Source organism: Schistocerca cancellata, chromosome 2 (genome assembly GCF_023864275.1).
Source record: "Schistocerca cancellata isolate TAMUIC-IGC-003103 chromosome 2, iqSchCanc2.1, whole genome shotgun sequence".
NCBI lineage: Eukaryota > Metazoa > Arthropoda > Insecta > Orthoptera > Acrididae > Schistocerca > Schistocerca cancellata.
The window spans coordinates 439,672,670-439,698,748 of NC_064627.1; the positions used below are offsets into that span (position 1 = coordinate 439,672,670).

The window sequence follows — 26,079 nt, forward strand, 5'->3', positions numbered from 1 at the left end:
TGGATTCCGTAGAAATATCGGAACACGTGAGGCAACACTGACCCTACGACTTATCTTAGAAGCTAGATTAAGGAAAGGCAAACCTACGTTTCTAGCTTTTGTGGACTTAGAGAAAACTATTGACAATGTTGACTGGAATACACTCTTTCAAATTCCGAAGGTGGCAGGGGTAAAATACAGGGAGCGAAAAGCTATTTACAATTTGTACAGAAACCAGATGGCAGACATCAAAGGGAAGCAGTGGTTGGGAAGGGAGTGAGACAGGGTTGTAGCCTCTCCCCGATGTTCTTAAATCTCTATATTGAGCAAGCAGTGAAGGACACAAAAGAAAAAATTCGGAGTAGGTATTAAAATCCATGGAGAAGATATAAAAACTTTGAGGTTCGCCGATGATATTGTAATTCTGTCAGAGACAGCAAAGGACTTGGAAGAGCAGTTGAACGGAATGGATGGTGTCTTCAAAGGAGGATTATAAGATGAACATCAACAAGAGCAAAACAAGGATAATGGAGTGTAGTCGAATTAAGTCGGGTGACGCTGAGGGAATTAGATTAGGAAATGAGACACCTAAAGTAGTAAAGGAGTTTTGCTATTTGGGGAGCAAAACAACTGATGATGGTCGAAGTAGAGAGGATATAAAACGTAGACTGGCAATGGCAAGGAAAGCGTTTCTGAAGACGAGAAATTTGTTAACATCGAGTATAAGTTTAAGTGTCAGGAAGCCGTTTCTGAAAGTATTTGTATGGAGTGTAACCATGTACGGAAGTGAAACATGGACGATAAATAGTTTGGACAAGAAGAGAATAGAAGCTTTCGAAATGTGGTGCTACAGAATAATAAAAAGATAAGATGGGTAGATCACGTAACTAATGAGGAGGTATTGAATAGAATTGGGGAGAAGAGGAGTTTGTGGCACAACTTGACTAGAAGAAGGGATAGGTTAGTAGGACATGTTCTGAGGCATCAAGGGATCACCAATTTAGTATTGGAGGGCAGCATGGAGGGTAAAAATCGTAGAGGGAGACCAAGAGGTGAATACACTAAGCAGATTCAGAAGGATGTAGCTTGCAGTTGGTACTGGGAGATTAAGAAGCTTGCACAAGATAGAGTAGCATGGAGAACTGCATCAAACCAGTCTCAGGACTGAAGACCACAACAATAACAACATCTGACATATAGCTCTTTGAATATCACTGGCGTCAGTGGCATGTCCTTCTGCACCAGCTTTATCATTCGAATACAACGAAAGCCACATTACACTACGTAGTATTGTCTTTACCGTCCATTTCAATGCGCAGTTCTCTTCGGTTGTATTTTAAATGCGTTTGCTCCAGTAAAGGAACTACGAATGAGCTGAGATCAGCAACACAGCAGCTTCTACTAGAGATGCAAAACGCTTTGCAATTAACGGTGGACTTTTTGAACGTCTTTTTTGAGAAAATGTACACAATTAAACAAAACATTACATCAGAACGTTTCATTAGTACTCCTGCATTTCTCCTGTATCCCTTTGTTTTCATTAGTCTCCTCGGAAACTGTAGGATCAGGACACATGTCAAGAGGATGTTTTTTTATTCAAGAGTCACTTTCATCCCTCAAAGCACGTTCTTTTCTTCCTGTCTCACACTGTATAAAGGGTGGTTCCTGGAAGTTGTTACAAACTTCCAGAGGAGATGGAAGAGTGTAAATGTATCAATTTAAGTTTAGGGGTCTTGGTCCGGTAACGTCGGAGTGGAAGCCTGTAAGCGAAAATCGTTCCGGAGCTTCTGACAGTGCAATATATACGGGCTATCGGTACTGTTGGTGCTATGATTGTAAGGCAGGCAACTTTCAGAGGTGGTAGTATGGACCAAAACAAGGGAAAAGGTATGGGCACTAAAATACATATCTTAAGAGCTATGGGCACCTCCTCAGCAGAAAGAAAATGTTTCACAGTACCTACGAATAACAAGTGTTCATAGCTCTTATGGTATGGATTTTGGTATGGTTTCACAGTACCTAAGAATAACAAGTGTTCATAGCTCTTATGGTATGGATTTTACAGCTTATGTCCGCCAATTTTTCTTTCTTGTTTTGATTCTCACTACCACTCTTGAAAGTTATCTACCGTTCAATCTTAGCATCAACAGCACCGATACATGTATACCACAGTCAGAGGTATCAAATTGATTTTCGCTTGTAACTTTCGACTCGTTTGTTTCCGACCAGGAAACAGATTTACCCTTCACCGACACCACTGCAAAATTTTAACTTCACCATGGAATCACCCTGAATCTGTCTACATAAACTGAAACTAAATTCCAGTGTTAAAACTTTGAAGATTGTTCAAGGCTATTTTCTGAGTATATATCCGTGATCCGGTGGTTCGTTACAGACTAATTACATTTTCGCTGATTTCGTATCCGAATTTACCTTTGTATTTTTGTTCAACTGGAAATAACTGCACAACAGTGGGTATGAACACTTTGTCTCGTTTGGAAATAGAAAACGTATTCTGTTTACTCGCTGTACCTGCCGTTGACAACGGTAAATTCCAGTTTACTCTTTGCCATCATGCTTACATTCAGTACTGGTCGATTCTGCCTCGGGTTTACTTGTTTTTCAGCACTGTTATTTGTCTGGCAACAGAGAGACATAGCAGACATTTTTAGTGATAAAGAAATGCATAAGTTGCAGCTATAAAGAAAGGGTGATGTGGACTCATCGCTGTGGTTACTGTTTCGCGTGTGTCGTGCAACTCTTGGTGCTGCATTCAGTCAACCTACGAGTAGCATACCGCCCAACTCCCAACGCAGTGATTCCAAGACGATGGTACAAACTTTCAGGGATGATGGAGAAGGGTAAATGTATCAATGTAAGGTAAGAGACCTCCGTCCAGAGATGGCAATTTATAATCGAAGATCATTGTGATACCTCTTCCACTGCTAACTCTTTGTTTTCCATATTTTTGGAGAAGGCAGTATTGGCCAAAACAAGCGAAAATTGTCTAATAACATGGGTCCTAAAATGTATATATTAAAAGCTATGAGCACTTCACCTCTTACCAAAATATGGAAAGCAAAGAGATTACAGTAGAACAGGTCCACTATCAGAGGCATTAGACTGATTTTCGCTTATACACAGATGAGCCAAAACATTATGACCACTGGCTTAATAGCTTGTTTGTTTGCCTTTCGAACGAAATACATCACTGATTCTACGTATCAGGGATCAGACAGCATGTTCGTAGGTTTGTGGAGGTATGTGCCATTAGACGTCTACTCAAAGGTAATTGGCGTAAATAACAGGCCGCTGACCTGCGTACTCGATTACGGCGCAAGACAGCGACCAGATGGGTGCCATAGGATTTACATCAGGCGAATTGGCCGCAGAAACATCAACTTAAGTTAATTATAATGCTCCTAAAACCACTGCAGCGTGGTTCGGGCTACGAAACGTAGACATTACTATCATATGTCCCATGACAGCGCAGCATGATGCCTCCCATAGCGTAATACTGTTCCCACAAGCCTACCTCCGTGGCGTGCTGCACGTTTCCGGCCGCCGTTCACCTCGATGACGGCGTTTGTGCAGACGATCATGGACCTAGTGTAGCGCAAATGTGATTCACCCGAAGAGCCGACACGTTTCCTTGATCGACGGTCTAATCACTACGGTCCCATGTCCACTGCTGTCATAACTGTCGATGTCGATGGGTCAGCATGTGAACACGTAGGGGTTGATTGCTGCAGAGCCCCATGATCGACAATGTACGATGAATGGTGTGCTCTGAAATATTTGTGCGTGCGCCAGCATTGTGCTCTTTCGTCAGAGATGCCACAGATCACCATCTGTCGTACTTTACAGAGCAGACAAGCCACCGAACCCAACGCTCTGTGATTAGTCATGGACGCCCAACCATTTAGCGCCTAGTGGTAGTTTCACTTTTCTTCTACCTCTTTCCGTAAATGCTCGGTACTGTAGCACTTAAAAATTCGACCAGCTTCGTCGTTTCCGATATACTCGTTCACAGGCTCTGCGTAATAATAATCTGCACTTTGGGAAAGTCGCTTATCACAATGGACCTCCCCATTTTCAGTCCATATCATCGCTAGGGTGATACCCCGTAGATGTCTGCTCCTTTTACATACCATTTTTCCCACGTCACGTGCCCGAATCGCCACCAGGTGGCATACAACGTCATGGATGACAGTTGTTATAATGTTTTGGCTTATCAGCGTAACTTTCGTCTCACTAGGAGAGCACATCAAATACTATAACCCAATTTCTCGGAAAATTCGGTTAGTGGAAAAGGGCTCAAAATACGCGAACACGAGTCTCGGCTTATCCGTAGGTACTCGATCTCCTTTGAAAAAATGATGGTCACAAGTATTTTACAGTTACTGTACGGACCCTTTACACTGCACAATGGTGATTAGCGTCATGGCTGCTTAATTTTGCGCGCCGTGTTCGAAACCCCATTATTAAATTTTTCATTTATATACCTACATCTGTAGTAGCTTTCTACACGAATGTTTTCTATTGTATATTGATATATTATTATCCCTATCTGTTTACTAATATTTTGTCGGATGAATGAGTTAAAAGAAAAAGCGAAAAAATTATGTGAAATAGTTTTCGGTGAAGTTCTTGTGTGTGCAGTAGCTTGATTCACTATCAATTGCAAGTGCCAGTTTTTGGAAGAGTGATCCGTTATGCATGATTTGCCACGAAATTATTGCCAACGCGCTAAATCTTCAGCAACGACGTTTGCTTCATACAAAAAATGTCACTGTGGCACACCTGCCCTGGACGTAGCTCGTAACGTCCGAAACAGCTTTGTTTCGTATATTTCTATCATCGGTGTCATCCAGTGGAATGCAACTAATCTTTCTACACCAACACATGTGAATAAAATACAGGAATTAATATAAGGATTGATATAAGAATGAAATATGAGAGTATGAGAATTTAAAAATATTGTAACCCCCCAACATACTATAAATGTATGACACTCTGAAATCCAGTTATAATTTTACAGTTAAAATAACATCGTTGTATCCCCCAATCTCATAAGAAACTTTCGTGTAATTATCTCCTATGGAGAAAGGTAGATACATGAAGACAGCAAAAGTAAAGTAAATAATAACAACAATCGGGTTTGGAGAGGTGTTACAAAATGTTGAAGCCGTGACGCTAACCATTGTGCCACAATTCGTCCGCGGATATCGCCCATCAGATGAAGGGCTTATAAAGTACCTAGAAAATTTCGAGCGTCGTTTTTTCGGAAACTGTTGAGTATGTACGGATAAGTCGAAACGCGTGTTTTCTTGTTTGGACACCTCTTGTACTAGGGTGATGGCACTTGCCGTGTTCTCCTCGTTAGTTGTTTCCCGACCACGGTCCATCACCTCAGATTGATTCAGTTACTTTCTCCGTCACCACTGAAAGTTTTTAGTATCATCACGGAATCGCCCTGTATATTGATACCGTCTGTATTCTGTTCCTGTTCATTCGTGTTGTGACATTGGTCGGTTTGTAACGCTGTTGGATAAATTCTTTTAGTCTAAGGCAATAAACAAATGGGTTGCGTGAATGGAAGACATACAGGGAGGGAGACAGGTGGAGCCACCAGGCAAGCGGGAGTAGGTAGAGGGGAGGCCGGCACTGACCTGGCGTGCAGTGCGCCTCGTCGCTGGCGTCCTTGCAGTCGACGACGCCGTCGCAGACGTAGCCGGGCCGGATGCACTCTCCGTTGTCGCACCGGAACTCCGAGTTCCAGCACGTCCGGTGCGCTGGAACCACAACGGGCACACCACAGGTTAAGGCGCACACGGCTGTTAGGTGAAAAACCCACATTCCTAGTTTAGAGTGTTCTCCCTTATCGTAACATATTTTAGACAGAAACAGTGGTAACGTCAGCTTCCTCAAAACGAAGCGCAAATAGTCTCTCTGCCTTCGACATGGAGCGAAACGAGCTGTGTAGACATTATTTTATTAAAAAATCTATGTACAGCTACAATTTGTAATAAAGAACGGACTTAAGAAGGGAGATGCCCTGTCTCCGCTACTTTTTAATTTAGTCCTAGAATATATAGTACGAATGGCAGCAGATAATTCAGAGGGTGTGGAGGTAAATGGAAATATTAAGATATTAGGGTATGCAGATGATCTAGACATCATTAGCGATAGGAAAGAATCTGTAACAGCAAATGCGAATGCGTTAATCAAGGCTAGTGAAGATATAGGTCTAAGGATAAGTGAAGAAAAAACTAAGTACCTGGTTACTACAAGAGTGCCAACAGCAGTAGATCAGGAAATGTCAAGAGTTGGAGACATGCAGTTTGAAAAAGTGAACACATTTAAGTATCTAGGCGTGGACATCACTTCGAGAAATGAGATTGAATCCGAACTGAAGAAGAGATTACGGGCGGGAAATGCATGCTACTTTTCACTGAATACATTACTTTCATCATGGATATTGTCTAGGAATTTAAAGATTAGAATATACAAAACTATTATTCTACCAGTTATGCTGTATGGGTGTGACACTTGGTCTCTCACTGTGCAAAGTGAAAAGCCGTTTCGAGTATTTGAAAACAAAATTTTGAGGAAAATTTTCGGAGCGAAAAGGGATGACAGTAGCGGAGAGTGGCGAAAACTGCATAACAAAGAGATTCACGAACTCTATTCAAGCCCTGGCATAATCAGTATTATTAAATCATGTAGGCTGCGATGGGCAGGTCACGTACCTCGAATGGATGAGGGCAGGGCAGCGCGCAGAGTACTGGTAGAGCACCTAGAAGGAAAACGTCCTGTGGGGAGACCGAGACGTAGATGGGAGGACAATGTGAAGGCTGATTTTAGGAGCCTAGGTATTGAAGGTGAATGGAAGGAAATGGCCCAAGACAGGGAGAGATGGTGAAAATACGTTTCTACGGTAATGGACTCTAGAGTCCGGTATGACCAGTGAGTAAATAAGTATGTACAGCTACAAACTGTCGCTGGTGTTGTGTGGTGTTATCTGAAGTTTGCAGAGAATGCCAAAAGTCGGTTCATAGGAAACTATAAAATAAATATTATTCTAGAACGTAATTTGTATTTCAATATTTAATATGTCTATGTTCATCCAAGTAGCGACGGAATATTTCATAAACATGAACAATTCATATATCTGTGTGTGCTTGCATACTGCCCAACTGTGCCTTAAATTTAATACAAGTTAATAAATTCCATGTGCCATTACTCTCGTACACGTTAAAAAATAAATTTCACAATGTAGTTAACATATTTTACTACTGCGCTACACATTCTCCCCGTGTTTCATTAAATATTTACCTGTGGAACAGAACGAACAGTCCAGAAGGAAAAAAAGCACTACATTAAAAAGTTTATTTGTTTCCTCTTTCAAATTTTATGATGTAACCAAAGTTCCAAAGAGCTGTGAAGCTGTGTATGTAACTAGTTCCAAGCATCTCACAGCTACATTAGTGAGAAGAGAACCTCATTTCTTCTGTTAGTGTAGTACCTGAAGCCTTTCCAAGTAGTGATAGTGTGGTTAGGACATCTTGGAGAGGCTCGTACAAATTGACTGTAGGTGAAACCCGCATCCAGGCAGCTGAGCAACTGACTGGTCATCACCTTTGTGCCAGAAATGTTGATGTTTGGTATGGGTTGACATCAGTCACATTTCGATACTCGTAATCGTCCATGAAATTGTGAACTATCGTAAAGTTTGTAAGCCGTGGGTAACATGTCAGCTCACAGGCAAACATGAAAAGGAACCACCGAGTGAGCTGCAGAGCATAGAGTGCAAACATCCATCTACACCTGTAGCACAAAGTCCAAAAACCAATCTTCAGCAATGGAGCTGATGTGAAGGGGTTTTGGGATGTATAACGTCCGCTGGTGATTCATTACACGCCGAAAGATTAGGCAGCGAATAGTGAGAGCTACTACGGGATCTCATACCCTACATCAAAATGTAGAGATTGTAGCTTCCAAAACTTAGTTTGCAGCGGGATCATGCCCGCCGTCATACAGTTGGGACAAGAAACCAGTGAATACCTCCTTACGTTAAGAAGATGTGACTGCTCACAATGGTAGTTCGAGAACGGTGTAGCCATTTAATAATGGGTTTTTTGCCTATCTGTTCGCAATATGCTACATTATTGTTGAAAATGAAAGTCAGCTCCCTATTCACGCACCATACAGCTGCAATAGTTAATCTACTAGTCACGCATTAAAGAGGTACGAGCATCAAATCCCATATCGACCACACTTAAGGCGAATAAAGTGATGGTACATTTGTAAAGATCACGTCCAGTTTATTGCCCGTGCTCTGTCTGCAATGATCGAGAACTAAGAGCAGAGTGATACTCCCAACCGGTATCGAGAGCCATGCCTGAGATGACAAATATTTACAGGGGGTGGACAAAAATATGGAAATGGAAACACGAGAAACACAACACATTAGCATTTATATTCCACGGGAAAACCGATGGCATACAAAGCAGCTTCCAGTCGACTTGAAATGGATAGGTAAAGGTCGTGTATGGTTTTCAGAAGAATCTGATACCGCAAAATGAGGGTAAGTCCAGGTAACGATGATGGAGGTGGGTCGCGACTAAGCAATGTTCTCTTGAACGTACACCACGAAAGCTCAATAATATTGAGGCCTGGTGATTTTGATGGTGAGGAGAGGTGCAATAGTTCACACTTCTGCTCCCTAAATGAGTCCTGCACGATGGAAGTTGTGTACATGAGGGCACAACATCACCACAGAAGAAGAAACATTGTAACATGGGATGGACCTGATTAGCCAAACTGGACACATAATTCTTGGCAGTAATACAGCCTGGCGGAATAACCATGCGGCACGTGGAATACCACATCATGGCTTCCCAGATTATCACTCAACCCCTGCCATGTTTCATTTTTGTTACGTAAACTCGGCCAGTAAATAGCGTGCAACAAGAACCACCCGATTATATGCAATATTTCCTTTACTTCATGGGTCAGGTTTTACGCCCTTGGCACGACGTCTTCCTGTTACGGACATCTGCATCATTAACGAGTGGTTTTGTAATTCCAACTCGCCCTGCATGTCACTGCTTAAGGAGTTCCATTCGTCTTATTTTGGTGCTGACAGGGTTCGCATGTGCAACATTTCGATCTGCGTCAATTTTCAGCTGTTGTCCATTTACGTTTCTCCACAACTCTCGCCACTGCCTGTCTGTCGTGATAACAATCAGTTTCGTCTGGGTGGATGATATTTTCCCACCTTCTATTTCTGTGCATCGTGAAGCACCAAACACTTCACCTACCTTGATTACGGTACACCCACCATACGAGAACCAACAATTTGCCCACTGTTCGAATTCTCTTAGTTCCGAGATAACGTTCTCACGACTACACAGAATGCTGTTTTGACCACGACTGACACGTACAACGTACAACATTCCGAGGGCACTGCGCAGCTGCCGGTCGATGTGAAATACTACAGCGCAACGCACAGGCTTGGTTAGGTCGTGCATTTATGTTCAAGTATGCGTCTCTCATGGTGTTGCTATAATATTGTCCAACCCCTGTATTTGAATACTTGGGACGGCCTACAAGGAGAAACCAACCTTGTAATCTCCTGAAAAGAGTTAGTTTCAGTCATGAAAACTTAAGTGAAAGTGACAGGACCGAGAAGTGACTCTAGCTGCTTTTGAATACATGTGCAGTTTCGTTCGCGTCATATCTTCTCGCACAGTGAATGATCCGGATATTGAAGCAACATTACAAGGAAAACCCAATGCCCTATGACAAACATCCCGTCTAATCACCACATGTATTCACGATACCGTAATACCACTGCGGGAATACTTTCTTCTTTTCTTTCTCCTGTGCATTATTCTTATCTTTTTTTCTGATATTGTACAGTCTATCGACGGGAAGTTGTGATTCACTAAACACCCTTGTACCATAATCCCACAATATGTAATTAGGGAATCAGAAAATTGTGAATGTCAACATACTTTAACGCAACTAAAATACTGCAGTATTCGCAACTTTAACTTTTAACATCAGCCTGGAGTCCATGTTACGAAAAAGACTGTGTAATAAAGAACATCTGAAAATTCCGATGCAGAGAAAAAATAAAGCAATATGTTTTTTAGCCTGGTCTCTTTATTTCCGGTTGGAGAAGTAAAATGTACTTCTTTCAGAACTTGTATAAAATTAAATAATATGCAAAAATAGTTAATATGCATAGAGAGGACATTAATATACCGTTTTTGCTGTATTTTCATCATTTCCTCTACTACATTCATGTGTAGCAGGACTCATAAACAAAATCAGGAATAAAATTCCAACGTTTTAAATCATATGAGGGACAGTCAAATGAAATCTAGACAGATGGGAGAAAGTAATTAAAATGTTTGTTATTTCAAATACAATCGCCATAGCTGTTAATAAATGTACCCCTTGGTCAGACAAGTTGTCAACTGCTTCGTGGAAAAATGTTTGCAGTTGTTTACGGAACTTTAATTTTCGTTCCTGCACTCTTTTCTCCTTCACAAATTCAACAACAGAGACTTTTAATTGTTAAAATCCGTGATGAAACCTTCAGCTGTCATTTATTTTTGACAGTTCGCTACTAGTTTCGGTCAATGACCATTAAGCTACGACTAAAAGGAATAAATCAAACCATTATAGATTACACAGCTTACAGGGAAATATGAGATTAAATACTATTTCACTTACTGGCATAAACGGCAGGAAAATTATACCATAATTTGAATAAGCCCTTTAAGCCCACCATAGTACGTAAAAAATTTTCCACAGTTTTAACAGTGTACGATAATTTTTTGGAAGAGGCAAATCCTCATCGACATCTAGGATCACACCAACAGATATAACTAGGCCAAACAGTCAAGGATACAGTCAAAGACAATGCGATGTCAGAGACAGACTATAATACATGTTAGCAATTTACTAAAAGTTATATTATAATCGTTGGTGCCATGTAAACTCTGTGCATTAGTAAGTTAGATCGTGAAATTCCATATTAACAAATGTAATACAAATATGCCACACTGGCGACTTTGTAATTTAAAATACATCGTAACTTAAATCAGTAAACCAAACCACAAGTCAGTCAGTTCTTTGTGTGCATTTGAATAACTTGCAACACAATACAACAGGTATCTTAGATAACATGACATTATTACATAGGGGAGAAAAGGGCTATATTTTGAACGCTATTGAAGAGAATTTCTGTGGCTTAAGATTGTACGCTAATATGATTCCTAACTAACAAAAAGATTTCAAAACCAAAGGCTTCTACGAAAAGTTTGTAAATATTTGATGTAAGTTGTAACATGATCCCATTTTTAATCAAGTGGGTAATTCGTAACCTATTTTATAAGATAAATATGTGCCATCTCTGAGTATTAGGCTTTACTTTACTCTCTTCAGTGGGCTACATTTCGTACTCGGTGCATGTACAATGTTACGAAATACATCCCAGTCATTGTTATTGTTGTTGTCTTCAGTCCTGAGACTGGTTTGATGCAGCTCTCCATGCTACTCTATCCTGGAAAGCTTCTTCATCTCCCAGTACCTACTGCAACCTATATCCTTCTGAATCTCCTTAGTGTATTCATATCTTGGTCTCCCTCTACGATTTTTACCCTCTACGCTGCCCTCCAACGCTAAATTTGTGATCCCTGATGCCTCAGAACATGTCCTACCAACCTGTCCCTTCATCTTGTCAAGTTGTGCCACAAACTCCTCTTTCCCCCAATTCTATTCAATACCTCCTCATTAGTTATGTGATCGGCCCACCTAATCTTCAGCATTCTTCTGTAGCACCACATTTCGAAAGCTTCAATTGTCTTCTTGTCCAAACTATTTATCGTCCATGTTTCACTTCCATACATGGCTATACTCCATGCAAATACTTCCAGAAACGACTTCCTGACACTCAAACCTATTCTCGATGTTAACAAATTTCTCTTCTTCAGAAACGCTTTCCTTGCCATTGCCAGTCTACATTTTATATCCTCTCTACTTCGATCATCATCAGTTATTTTGCTCCCCAAATAGCAAAACTGCTTTACTACTTTAAGTGTCTTACTTCCTAATCTAATTCCCTCAGCATCACCCGACTTAATTCGACTGCATTCCATTATCCTCGTTTTGCTTTTGTTGATCTTCATCTTATATCCACATTCAAGACACTGTCCATTCCGTTCAACTGCTCTTCCAAGTCCTTAGCTGTCTCTAACAGAATTACAATGTCATCGGCGAACCACAACGTTTTTATTTCTTCTCCATGGACTTTAATACCTACTCCAAATTTTTCTTTTGTTTCCTTTACTGCTTGCTCAATATACAGGTTGAATAACATCGGGGACAGGCTACAACGCTGTCTCACTCCCTTCCCAACCACTGCTTCCCTTTCATGTCCCTCGACTCTTATAACTGCCATCTGGTTTCTGTACAAATTGTAAATAGCCTTTCGCTCCCTGTATTTTACCCCTGCCGCCTTTAGAATTTTAAAGAGAGTATTCCAGTCAACATTGTCAAAAGCTTTCTCGAAGTCTACAAATGCTAGAAATGTAGGTTTGCCTTTCCTTAATCTATTTTCTAAGATAAGTCGTAGGGTCAGTATTGCCTCACGTGTACCAACATTTCTGCGGAATCCAAACTGATATTCGCCGAGGTCGGCTTCTACCAGTTTTTCCATTCGTCTGTAAAGAATTCGCGTTAGTTTTCTGCAGCTGTGGCTTATTACACTGATAGCTCGGTAATTTTCACGTCTGTCAACACCTGTTTTCTTTGGGATTGGAATTATTATATTCTTCTTGAAGTCTGAGGGTATTTCTCCTGTTTCATACATTTTGCTCACCAGATGGTAGAGATTTGTCAGGACTGGCTCTCCTAAGGCCGGCAGTAGTTCCAATGGAATGTTGTCTACTCCCGGCGCCTTGTTTCGACTTAGGTCTTTCAGTGCTCTGTCAAACTCTTCACGCAGTATTGTATCTCCCATTTCATTTTCATCTACATCCTCTTCCATTTCCATAATATTGTCCTCAAGTACATCGCCCTTGTATAGCCCCTCTATATACTCCTTGCACCTTTCTGCTTTACCTTCTTTGCTTAGAACTAGGTTTCTATCTGAGCTCTTGATATTCATACAAGTGGCTCTCTTTTCTCCAAACGTCTCTTTAATTTTCCTGTAGGCAGTATCTATCTTACCCCTAGTGAGATAAGCCTCTACATCTTTACATTTGTCCTCTAGCCATTCATGCTTAGCCATTTTGCACTTCCTGTCGATCTCATTTTTCAGACGTTTGTGTTCCTTTTTGCCTGCTTCATTTACTGCGTTTTTATATTTTCTCCTTTCATCAATTAAATTCAATATTTCTTCTGTTACCCAAGGATTTCTACTAGCCCTCGTCTTTTTACCCACTTGATCCTCTGCTGCCTTAACTACTTCATCCCTCAGAGCTACCCATTCTTCTTCCACTGTATTTGTTCCCTTATGCTCTCCCTGAAACTCTGTACAGCCTCTGGTTTAGTCAGTTTAGCCAGGTCCCATCTTCTTAAATTCCCACCTTTTTCATGTACTCTTCAATAATTGTCAGTTATTTATGTAAATTTATCGTTTGCTTTATATATCTTATGACTCTTGTAAATGATTTTATATGAATTACTCTCTGGTTGTACGCGATGTTCCTCCAGAGCTCCCTCCTCCTCGGCACACTGGTATTAATTACAATGCAAATATAAGTGTTAGGTATGTCATATTGTAGATTCCCTTTCTAATTTTGTAATTTGAGTGCTAGTGTAAACCTTCTGTGACATGAGTTGATAAGTTTCACTCAAAGTGAGTGTCCCTATGGAAAATGTATTGTACATTTGGTATGTTCGATTTTCTACTGTAATGATTGGACGTTTGGAGGTTGGTTGTGTAGTTGGTTGATTTGACGGAGGGGAGCAAACAGTGAGGTCTTCGGTCCCATTGGGTAAGGGAAGGATTAGGAAGGAAGTCGGCCATGCCCTTTCAAAGGAACCTTCCTGGCATTTGCCTGAAGCAATTTAGGGAAATCATGGGAAACCTAAATCAGGATGGCCAGACGCCGGTTTGAACCGTCGTCCTCCTGAATGCGAGTGGATTGTCTTAACCATTGCACCACTCCGCTCGGTTGGAGATCGGTGTTCTCTCTTACTGAGGCACCTTAATGAATTTAAGTTTTTATATATAGTTCAATGCCTGTCAGTCATTTATGGAAATGTCACGTGCGCTTTACATTTCTAGGTTCTTATTATTATTTATTATCTTAAATGTTTCACTCTCCAGATTATTTTCCTTACCCCTTATATTCTTTGCAGATCCAATAGTAATGACAACGCAAGTATGACATTGTATGTGCTTTTGAGTTATTATAACTTGGTTTTTTTAGTGTACCAACTCAATTCTGATATGATTTTATATGGACTACGCAAGATGAATTGTATTCTCGGTACGAAGTCTGTGTTTGTGAACATGTTTTCTTTGTTCTGTAAGGATGGAGTGTTTGGAGACTGATGGTCAGTCTTTTTGGACACCTTTACTGAATATATGTTTTTAAGTACCCACAAATGTCTGATAGTTATTTCTGGAAATTATCATGTATATTTTATAATTTCTACGATCTTATAAATATTTTTCATTATCTTAAATGCATTTCTCTGTAGAGGTGAGGCCTCCCCCCCCCCCTTTAGTATATCCAAAAGAGTGACAATGCAAATATAAAATTCATATTTGTCATGCTGTACTTTCTCCTGTAATACTGTAATAGGGTCTCTAATGTACCAAACCATTTCTGATATGGTTTTATAATATCATATATGAAGCCTGTTATGTCGGATTTTTTCCCTGTAGTTATGGAGATGTTGGGAGATCAGGACTCTCTCTTACTGGACCCCAATGTTGAACAATAGTTTTAAAAAATCCGTATGGAGTGGCCGCGGGGTTTGAGGTGCCATGTCACGGATTGCGCCGCCACTCTCGCTGAGGTTCGAGTCCTGCCTCGGGCATGGGTGTGTGTGTTGTTCTTAGCATAAGTTAGTTTACGTTAGTTTAAGTAGTGTGTAAGTCTAGGGACCGATGATCTCAGAAGTTTGGTCCCTTAGGAATTCACAAACACCAAAAAAACTGTTTCCTACTGCTTTCTCTGAAGTGTGTTCTATTCTCACATTCATCAAAATATCTACTGTTTAGAAAGGTCCCTCGCTCCTCCCCTCCCTCTCCAACCACCACCACCCCAACCAGATCGTCTGTTTGGTATGTGGAATTAATATTGTAATAAATTTTTAATTTCTATGCTCACATTCATGATCAAATAATTTTTAATGTTTAGAAACGTCCTCCCCCACAACTGCCCCCCCCACTGCCCCACCCGTTTTCCATTGGGTACGTGGCATTAAAAGTGTAATAAAATGTTACCTCTATGTTCAAGAGGAATAAATGTTACTGTTATATTCTGCTATAGAATACTGTGTGAAGTTGGGTTTCCTTTTTAAAATTGGTTCTAATGGCTTTGAGCACTATGGGACTTAACATGTGAGGTCATCAGTCCCCTAGAACTCAGAACTACTTAAACCAAACTAACCTAAGGACATCAAATACATCCATGCCCGAGGCAGGATTCGAACCTGCGACCGTAGCGGCTCTCTGTGATCCGGTGTACTGTACCAACTGTCATTAGCTGTTGGTAGTTATTTAGAGAGAACATTGTTACAGTCATATGTATTCAACATTCCTCACCTCACGTTGTTGTGACAGTCGACTGACATATCTGCATAATGAGAGAGATCTAATAGAGCTTGGGGATCGTAAAAGAAAGAAATGTCCTTTACTAGCGCTCGGTCTCAACGGCCGGCCCTGCAATAGGATATTCCCATTTCTGCGATAGCAGCTTTACTCTCTACGTTCACTGTATTTAGTTTTAATTATCAATTATTCTGTTCATTTGATGAACACAATTAAAATACTTTGTTTAGTTTTTATTCAGAGATACCTTGTGGAGTTCAAATGGTAGGCGTCTATGTTCACTAAGAGATGAGCTGACCTCCATCAAAGGGTCACGCCTTTGTGTTTGCTACTCTTTACGCATGGCAGAAAGTATTTTTGGAGCAGTTTGTTACATGAGAAATTTCTAGTTGTTTCTGTGTAATGCATGGTGACAAAATGTCCTCTTGATTCTTAAAGATGTTCACTTTCGTCTTAGTAATGTTATTTTGTCCTACCTCTGAGGTGACTTTATATTAACCACTGGCAAAATACCGGACTGGGCACTGTATGAGCTTTCACCATGTGAATAATGCTACCATCTTTAAAATTTATGGTTTACTCACAAGGTTGACAGCGAGGTTCCCTTCATTATTTTCGCTTAGGTTATGACGCACCAAGTACAAGTACATCTCTCATATCTTTCTGGAAGGCAATAACAACCACTCCTTCATCGTTCGTTACGCACGTCGCCACGATGAGGATAACGCGGCAGGGCTTAGGTAAAGATATATTACTTGTGGTACGAGGAAAAATGAGAGATATAAGGCTTCATGTATTTTTTTCCTCGCTTCTCCCGGGGCTATAAATTGGACGGCAGAATGGGGAAATGCGCATTTACTGCAGGTGTAAGGGGCGCTGAGGGCCGGGTGTCGCGTAAGAGATTGCCTCTCGCGGGGTGAGGGCGGCGGCGGCGGCGGCAGCCGTATGTGGAACTGTTCCCCTATGTCAGCCCCGTGGCCACACCCGCCCACACGCGGGAGCGCCCTGCCGACAGCCCCGCTCGTCACCCACGTCCCAGGAGATGACCTGTTCCTTGTCTTTCTCATTACCATAATCCGTTTACTGGTTTGATGTGTCCTTACGTTGATTGTATCCTGTGGCAATATTGCCCTCTTGTCTTATCAGCTACTACTAGCGTTCCTGCAGTCTGAATTACCAGGGTGTTTCCTTCCTCTGCGGCTATTAACTCCCAACTTACTTACTAATGCTTATCATTTCGCGCATTCGACAAGCGAGCACCCTCCAATGTTAAGGACTTACTGTGCACGTTTTTCGTCCACAATTTCATTTAAAATTTCTTCAGGTCTTACTTAATTTGCCCCGTATATTCATGTTTTTAAAAATGTATTTAGTGGGACATTTCACATGTTTTGAGGTATTTGACTCTTACAAGATCGTCAAACTGTAATTTAACGTAAGTTCGAAGTCTGCCACGAGCAGTGGCAATTTTAATAAAGTGAGTCACTCGCCCTGAAGAGAATCGCTGCAAAGCCGGTAAAAAGTCTGCATTTGAGCTGTTGTGCGGTTTCGCAATGACGTGGTCTAATTCCCAAAAAGGATTTTATTGCAATTGAATGTTTAATTTTCTTATTCACAGAACAACCAAACATGACTAAGCAGCGCAGTACTTGCTGTTGACCCCATTCCCTGACTTCGGATACTCTCGCTGCCGACCCTGTGACGGTGAAAACCAGGAACGCTCGCTGCCTAAGAAATTACGTTTAATTACGAGTAGCGTTCAATAAGTAATGCAACACTTCTTTTCTGAAAGCAGATTGGTTTTGTTCCGGATTCCAATACACCATATTATTCCCACTGTTTGGCTACAAAACCCTATTTTTCAACGTAATCTCCGTTCAATCCGAGGGCCTTATGCCACCCTACTGGGAGGGGAGGGCCCATATGCCCGCTTGGTACCATTGTAATAAGTCGACGTTGCATCAGTAACTTCCCCATCATCCACATACAGTTTCCCACGGAGTGTATCTTTCATTGGGCAAAACAGATGGATATCGAAAGGTGCTGTAGGATGGATGAGGAAGAACAGTACAATGAAGTTTGGCGAGTTCCTCTCGGGTGCGGAGAATTGAGCAGCGAGGTGTTTGATTGTGATCCGTCGATCAGCCCGAATGAGTGTGTCCGCAAGTTCCAACATTGCAGGAGTCACAGCTGTGTGCAGCCGGCCGGCAAGCGGAGGATCGGACTAGTTTGCGAGGCCTTGTTGCAAATTTCAAAGTCGCCTCGGCCAACGACTCACCACGCGTTTGTTCACTGCCAGGTATCCGTATACATTCTTCAAGCTCCTATGAATATCTACTATTCTCTAGTTTTCTGCCAAAGGGATCTCAATGACAGCTCTCTGCTTAGAACTTACCTTCGTTACAGACGACATTTTGATGGCTACGTATAGCATTGCCACATAACGGAACTTCATAAAACCCTAAGAGCTGAAGGGGGAATATTCGGCCGACCGCGGTGGTCTAGCGGTTCTGGCGCTGCAGTCCGGAACCGCGGGACTGCTACGGTCGCAGGTTCGAATCCTGCCTCGGGCATGGGTGTGTGTGATGTCCTTAGGTTAGTTAGGTTTAAATAGTTCTAAGTTCTAGGGGACTTATGACCTCAGATGTTGAGTCCCATAGTGCTCAGAGCCATTTGAACCATTTGGGAATATTCGACGATATCCCACAACAAATTCCGCATTTTTAACAGAAATTGGCCTAGAAAAAAGTCAGTTGTATTACTAATTGAAAGCCACTCGTATATGAGAAAGCTGAGGCCAAAGTGATATAGGCTAAGCGCTAAATATTTAATACAGCCTGCACCTGTTCCCCTTCACTTGCTTTGGTTAGCAGTATTTGTCAATGTGTTTGACTGAATTTTACAGCACGTTGGATTGCGAATTGTTGTCCACTAATATTTACAATGTTAACACGGAAACATTACCAGACACTATAGTTCCTATCGTACTTGCACAGGAATATGTGTATGAAAGTGATGGAATGGAAATGGAAATGCCGTGTGGTTAGGGCCTCCCGTCGGGTAGACCGGTCGCCGGGTACAAGACTTTCGACATGTCGCCACTACGGCGACTTTCGTGTCGATGGGGATTAAATGATGATGATAAGGACAACACAACACCCAGTCCCTGAGCGGAGAAAATCTCCGACAAAGCCGGGAATCGAACCAGGACATTTAGGTATGAAATTCCGTAGTGCTGACCACTCAGCTACCAGGGGCGGACAGTGATGGAATATGTCAGCATATTAACGATTAATTGGATGCTATATTGACGTGGTCAACACACGGGTCTCCCAGTCGCTGTAATATTAATTTTTTTACCTTGGAACCGCTACTAATCGGACTAGTAGCTCCTCAGTTGGCGTTAAGAGGCTGAGTACAACTCATACCAGCCCTGCCACCAAGAGAAAATCCCTGACAGTACCGTAAATTGAACCCGACTCGTCCGCATGGCAGCCAGGCGTGCTGACGACGCAGCTACGGACGCGGATGATGTCCAGAGCAGCCACAGATGAAACCGTCCGTGAGTCAAGATTAGTATCAGTCACAACATACAAATAACTGTGGCTAATATTGCCTGGGAATGCGAAGCGTTATGGTCATACTGGCGCTGTTCGAACTGAGACTAATGCCACTATATACTGATATGATACTAGCCACGCTGGTGTTGGTATTATGAACGAAATTCCTACGAATCACTCTTATCCTACTATCATCCTCTACGGCAATTATCCGATATCCATCTCCCCTTCGAAAAGCTTGTCCTCCAAAATAGTTCATGTTTGAACATCTCGAGAAATGTAAAGACATTCATTACATAACCCCGAACAGAGTTTTTGCCTCGTATTTACACTTTAATTCCGATACGTTGCAGAGGAAATGAGTTAACCGCCCGACTCCCATTGACTTCCAGTGCGGCTTTATTCAGATGAATTGTATCTGACTTCACCGTAACTCCATATGTTCGAGCAAAGCTGGTACATAACACCAGCTCACAGAAATAACATGAAATTGGTATGGACCAGAAAAGCGTGCGTAGTTTTACCTGAAATAAAATTCCAATTTTACTATGAATTACATGTTCTGTTCCAGCTTTTGACGCGACGTACCTAGATATTACGTCAAAAATTTTCCTGGGAGGGTAACTTGTGAAGTAGTCCTATTTTAACTTGCTGGTCGCCAAATCTGCCCTTCCTCCATAACGATCCCCCTTGGTCCGAGGAATGGGAATTAATCCGATCTCATCTCCAAGGCAAAGTGTCTCACCAGTAAGACTTATAAGTTATTGAATATTTAAGTAACGAAGTGTTTCACTTGTAACAAAAACTAGAAACATTAAAAAAGTCACATAGTTCGTCAATGTGAAAACAGCAGTACGACAAATATTTCATATTGCAATATAGCTCAAAGGAATGAAGGGAGAAAATAGCATTTTACTTTGAATAAAACAGGTATATGAGCGGTGCTGTTGGATAGAAACACATCGTGACCAGTTATCCACAAAGTGACGTATCAACTCATTGGTACAACAGCAACGATATACATTTAATTCGCTGGACACTTAATATTACATTTCTTGCGCATGGTAGGAAGACAGAAAAAGCTAGCTCTCATAATTTCAATCTGTAGTCCCACTACTTTTAGTGACGTATATTTCGTTTCCCCCCAATTAGATTCGGTACCTCTTCATTAGTTACCTAAACCACCCAACTATTTTTCAGCCTTCATATGCAGCACCATATTTCAAATTTTACTATTCGCTTCCCATCTTTACTGCTAATTTTCCACGTTTCACTTATGAACACTGCTACACTTCAGGTCAATACTTCCTGAAATGACTTTTAGATGTATATTCGATTTTAATAATTGTCTCTTTCTCAAAAATGCTTTTCTTTCTACTGACAGTCTGATTTTTACTTTCATTATCCGTACCTAGGCTATCATCACTTGTTTTGCTGCCCAAAGAGTGACTCTCGTCTGCTACTTTTAGCATATCAGCTCCTAACCTACATCCATCAGCGTCGCGTGATTTATTTCGACTGCGTTCTTTTACTCTTGTTTTACATTTGCTGTTATCCAATTATTATACGGTTAAAACTGATATTCAGAAATTGTATCTATGAAAGGCTACGTGGTTGGTCCTTAACTAAATAATTTCTCCTATCATATATAAGACACAAAAATTTGTGTGAAGTAGGATGAACAAGCAAAATCAGTAGTACGACGGATGAATGTAAGACTAAGATTTATTTAGAGAATTCTAGAAAAGCTTAGATAGTGCAATCTCAGATTAAAGTAGCCTATGAAAAGGCGCTGGTTGACTCGTTAACGGTCAATTCAGTCGGAATGAGAGCTTCATGCACATGTTTAAGGACTTCCCATGGAAATTGGATGAGGAAACACGGTGTTCATTTCGTCAAAACCATCCATATGTTTGAGAACAACAATGTATGAGACAAACTGTAAACGCTACTATCGAGTCCACAGTCTATCCCTCGAAAGTATCATAGAAACAGGATTAGAGAGATTACGGAGCATACTGAAGCGTGCAGATAATTATTTTTCTGTACTGGACTTTTTGGTAGAATAGGAACACTTCGAGGAATGAAAGTTCGCGTACTACTTAGTTAGCCTGCTTCAAGAGTATTTATGTAGATAGCGCTACTAAACGTGTCATCATAAATTGAGATTTTAGTCTACACAATCAGAAAGATTCAGCGCAGATACCTTAAAAAAAATTTTTAACTCGTTTCTACAGGTCGTGCCCTTCGAAGCGGCATACCATGGGACTGAATGAAATTGAGATTTGGTGGAGCTATGATCACAAAAATAATAATAATAGTGTAACAGTTATCCACATAAAAAGGTTTATTAACCTGCATTAAATAACTTAATGACACCCGGCGTTTATCTATGGCGATTCTAAGAAAATCTATGAGACGTAGGAAAAACAAGTATAAAGACTCTGAAGAGTCGACATCTTGATTAACATATATTTACCCCGGTTGAGATAAGATATACGTTTGATATAAGGAATCAGTCTCAAAGAGAAACACAGTTTTCCAAATAAAAACGTAAGCCAAACTCCCGTAGTTCGATACCTTCAAGGCTGCAGTTCTAATTCATTAACGGTCTACTTCTGTACAAATGCAGGAAATACTTTACTCACAGCAATTTTGTTCGTCGGACCCATCACCACAGTCGTCCTCAAAGTTGCACACGGCGTCCTCTGGGACGCAGTAGTGATTGGCACACTTGAAATGCGTCACAGGACACACGAAGGACTCTGAAATAAAAATGTTCGAAAAATTAAACAGTAATTTAACATAAATTAGAAACAAACTTCACGGGCATGCAATGTCATATTGAACTGATGACAATGGCACACTCTAAAAGCGTCACAAGATGTATCAAAACCCTCAAAAGAGTAAATTGTTTCAATATTTATTATAATCAGAGTTAAATAGGCAATATAAATGTACGTACAAAAGGATGAGGGAAACAGAAAGAAAAGATAAATGATATAATGGAAAAAGTTTGCATAAAGAAACAGAGTAAGAACGCAGAAACAATAAGCAGAACCAAAGTAAGACGGGATAAACGAGAAGGAACTGAAGATAACAAAAGGAAAGAGAAATAGAAGAAGGAAGAAAGAAGTGTAGAAGTAACAGCAGAAGATAGAAGGGAATAAGACGGATACCGATTGAAGAGAGGAAACTAAGGTAAAGATTGCTACGTGGTGAATTGTAACGTCCTGTGTTTGAGAAGTCGATTTTTCTGTGCGAGATGTTGATAGCATTGACTGTTGTACACTCAGAAGATGTTAGCGATCTTATCTGCCGGTGGGACCTAAGGAATGAGTAGGGCTGTTTGTCAAAATATGTCTGTATGTGCGTCATGGTGACCCTACGATCGAATGAGCTTAAGTTGAACTACTTATTCGTATTTCCGGCTAGAGAACAGATTCTTTTCGGAATATGACCACTACACATTAAATCGACTAAAATACTGTACTGTTTGTGGAAACTGTGATGTCACAATCTAAGGAAGCAAACTAACATAAGTAACTAAATGTATTGTTTTGAAGACGACCTGTATAAAATTGTCCTGTATTGATGACCAACATAACTACATAATAGGTCCCCTGAATTATTACAGTGGACAGTAGAGCTCTGTAACGTTATTACTCCCCTTACTAAAGCTGCACGCACAAAAGTATGGTGTTTAACATTTATTGGAAAGTGTCTAGGAAAATACGAAAGATATCTATTAAGAAAAAGATAGCGCTCTACACCAAATAATATGTAAGTAAGCAGAAGTACTAACTGAAATAAATAGTAATAACTTTGTCGTGCTAATAGGGCGTAAAATAATTAGATGTATATAGAAAGAAAAAGTAGTTAGTCATATTATGTTGATATATCCATGGCTTGATCAGAATACTCGAAAAATTCATCGTTAACTAGTAACTGACTTGTTAATCTCCACACAATTGTGCTAGCCGATAGGTCGCTACTTGTCTGGTTACATCTTCAGGAGGACTCGATAGTGTGCTATCCATGCAGGTCAGGGCTTTCTATTGTATAAGAGACGCCTACGATACAGTTACTACTAGAATTTTCTGTTACCCACTTATTCATGCCAATCAAATTACTAATGCTTATAACAATCTGGCTAAAAACACCACTGAACTGATACTACAATTAAAGAGATAGATACACTGGTGATAAACACATTATGACGACTGTCCACAGTGACACTGAATGCAGTCTGATGGCATTGCGGGCACGTGGCACGGCAAGGAAACTATACAAGAGGAACGGAGACGAATGGTAAATCATTCTAATGACGATACGGGCCCCAAGTGGGGCAACTCCACTGATAGCAGCGGCTTCAGCGAAGTGTAGGTCACTAGCAGTGGATGGTATATGTAGAGTGTCGGGAAGGATGTGGAAAACAGCGCAGCCTTTATGGGTAATGGGAAGTCGGAGCGATTTATCTGACGTCCAAAAGAGCATCTTCAATTGCTTTCGGGCAAATGGTGGAAGCATTTCTGAAACGGCTGAGTATGTAAACAGTCCGCGTGCCGCTGTGGTTAAAGCATATCGTGCATGGAAAAATAGCGCCATCCAGAATTGGTGCCGACGCAACTGTGGTGCACCAAGGGTCTAAGATTACAGCGGTCAACAACGGCTGTGGAGATGTGTACGATCGAAAATAAGTGCAGCTGTAGAGCAACTGACGGCCATATGAACCAAAGGGCTACAAAGAGCGACTCCTCAACTACCGTTCAGGCAACGTTCCTTCGTATAGGTCTCTGTAGCAGGCGCCTGGTTCATGCACCCATGCTGAATTCTGGTCATTGGTGACGAAGATGGAACTTGCAACCCATTACCCAAGTGGAATTCCACTGAATGTGCCCTTTTCAGATGAATCACGTTTTATGCTCCCTAGAACAGATGACCATTGGCTTGTACAGCGTGAAACGTCTGAAAGCAGACACCTACATCTACATCCATATTCTGCAAGCTACCTGACGGTGTGTGGTCGAGGGTACTTTGTGTACCTCTATCGGTTCTCCCTTCAATTCCAGTCGCGTAGTGTCCGTGGAAAGAAAGATTGTCGGTATGCCTCTGTGTGGGCTCTAATCTCTCTGATTTTATCCTCATGGTCTCTTCGCGAGATATATGTAGGAGGGAGCAATATACTGCTTGACTCCTAGGTGAAGGTATGTTCTCGAAACTTCAACAAAAGCCCGTACCGAGCTACTGAGCGACTCTCCTGCAGAGTCTTCCACTGGAGTTCATCTATCATCTCCGTAACGCTTTCGCGATTACTAAATGATCCTGTAACGAAGCGCGCTGCTCTCCGTTGGATCTCCTCTATCTCTTCTATCAACCCTGTCTGGTACGGATCCCACACTGGTGAGCAATATTCAAGTAGTGGGTGAACAGTTGTACTTAACCAACTTCCTTTGTTTTCGGATTGCATTTCCTTAAGATTCTTCCAATGAATCTGTCTGGCATCTGCTTTACCGACAATCAACGTTATTTGATCATTCCATTTTAAATCACTCCTAATGCCTACTCCCACATAATTTATGGAATTAACTGCTTCCAGTTGCTGACCTGCTATATTGTAGCTAAATGATAAAGGTTCTTTCTTGTCTACATTGAGATTCAATTGCCATTCCCTGCACCATGCGTCAATTCGCTGCACATCCTCCTGCATTTCAGTACAATTTTCCATTGTTACAACCTCTCGATATACCACAGCATCATCCACAAAAAGCCTCAGTGAAATTCCGATGTTATCCACAAGGTAATTTATGTATATTGTGAATAGCAACGTTCCTACGACACTCCTCTGCGGCACACCTGAAATCACTCTTACTTCGGAAGTTTCTCTCCATTGAGGATGACATGTTGCTTTCTGTTATCTAGTAACTCTTCAATCCAGTCACACAATTGCTCTGATAGTCCATATTCTCTTACTTTGTTCATTAAACGACTATGGGGAACTGAATCGAACGCCTTGCGAAAGTCAAGAAACACGGCATCTACCTGGGAGCCCGTGTCTATGCCCTATGAGCCTCGTGGACGAATAGCGCGAGCTGGGTTGCACACGATCGTGTTTTTCTAAACTCATGCTGATTCCTACAGAGTAGATTTCTAGTCTCCAGAAAAGTCATTATACTCGAACATAATACGTGTTCCAAAATTCTGCTACGGATCGACGTCAGAGATACAGGTCTATAGTTCTGCACATCTGTCCGACGTCCCTGCTTGAAAACGGCAATGACCTGGGCCCGTTTCCAATCCTTTGGAACGCTACGCTCTTCTAGAGACCTACGGTACACCGCTGCAAGAAAGGTGGCAAGTTCCTTCGCGAACTCAGTGTAAAATGGCGCTGGTATCCCATCATGTCCAGCGGCCTTTCCTCTTTTGAGCGTTTTTAATTGTTTCTTTATCTCTCTGTCGTCTATTTCGATATCTACCATTTTGTCATCTGTGCGACAATCTAGAGAAGGAACTACAGTGCAGTCTTCCTCTGTGAAACAGCTTTGGAAAAAGACCTGGTAGCAGGTGGGATTATTTTCGTCTATACTCCCTTAACCATCAAACTCCCCTGATTTAAACTCAACTGAAAATCTACTGGACCCCCTCGATCAGGATGTACGCGCCATGGATCCTCTGCCGAGAAACCTGGTGCAGCTGGCCACGGCAATGGAGTAGGCATGGCTTCACATCCCT

The 26,079-nt window shown here is 41.3% G+C and overlaps 1 protein-coding gene across 1 annotated transcript in view; it reads right to left on the reverse strand.

The window, feature by feature from the left end:
- LOC126154853 (G-protein coupled receptor GRL101-like) overlaps positions 1-26,079 on the reverse strand; it is a 373,478-nt gene that overhangs the window by 312,345 nt on the left and 35,054 nt on the right. The window contains exons 3-4 of the mRNA XM_049916191.1: positions 21,996-22,112; positions 5,652-5,774 (exon numbers count right to left, since the gene is read on the reverse strand). Of these exons, the coding sequence (XP_049772148.1) occupies positions 5,652-5,774; positions 21,996-22,112 (240 nt within the window). The remainder of the gene's footprint in view (positions 1-5,651; positions 5,775-21,995; positions 22,113-26,079) is intronic.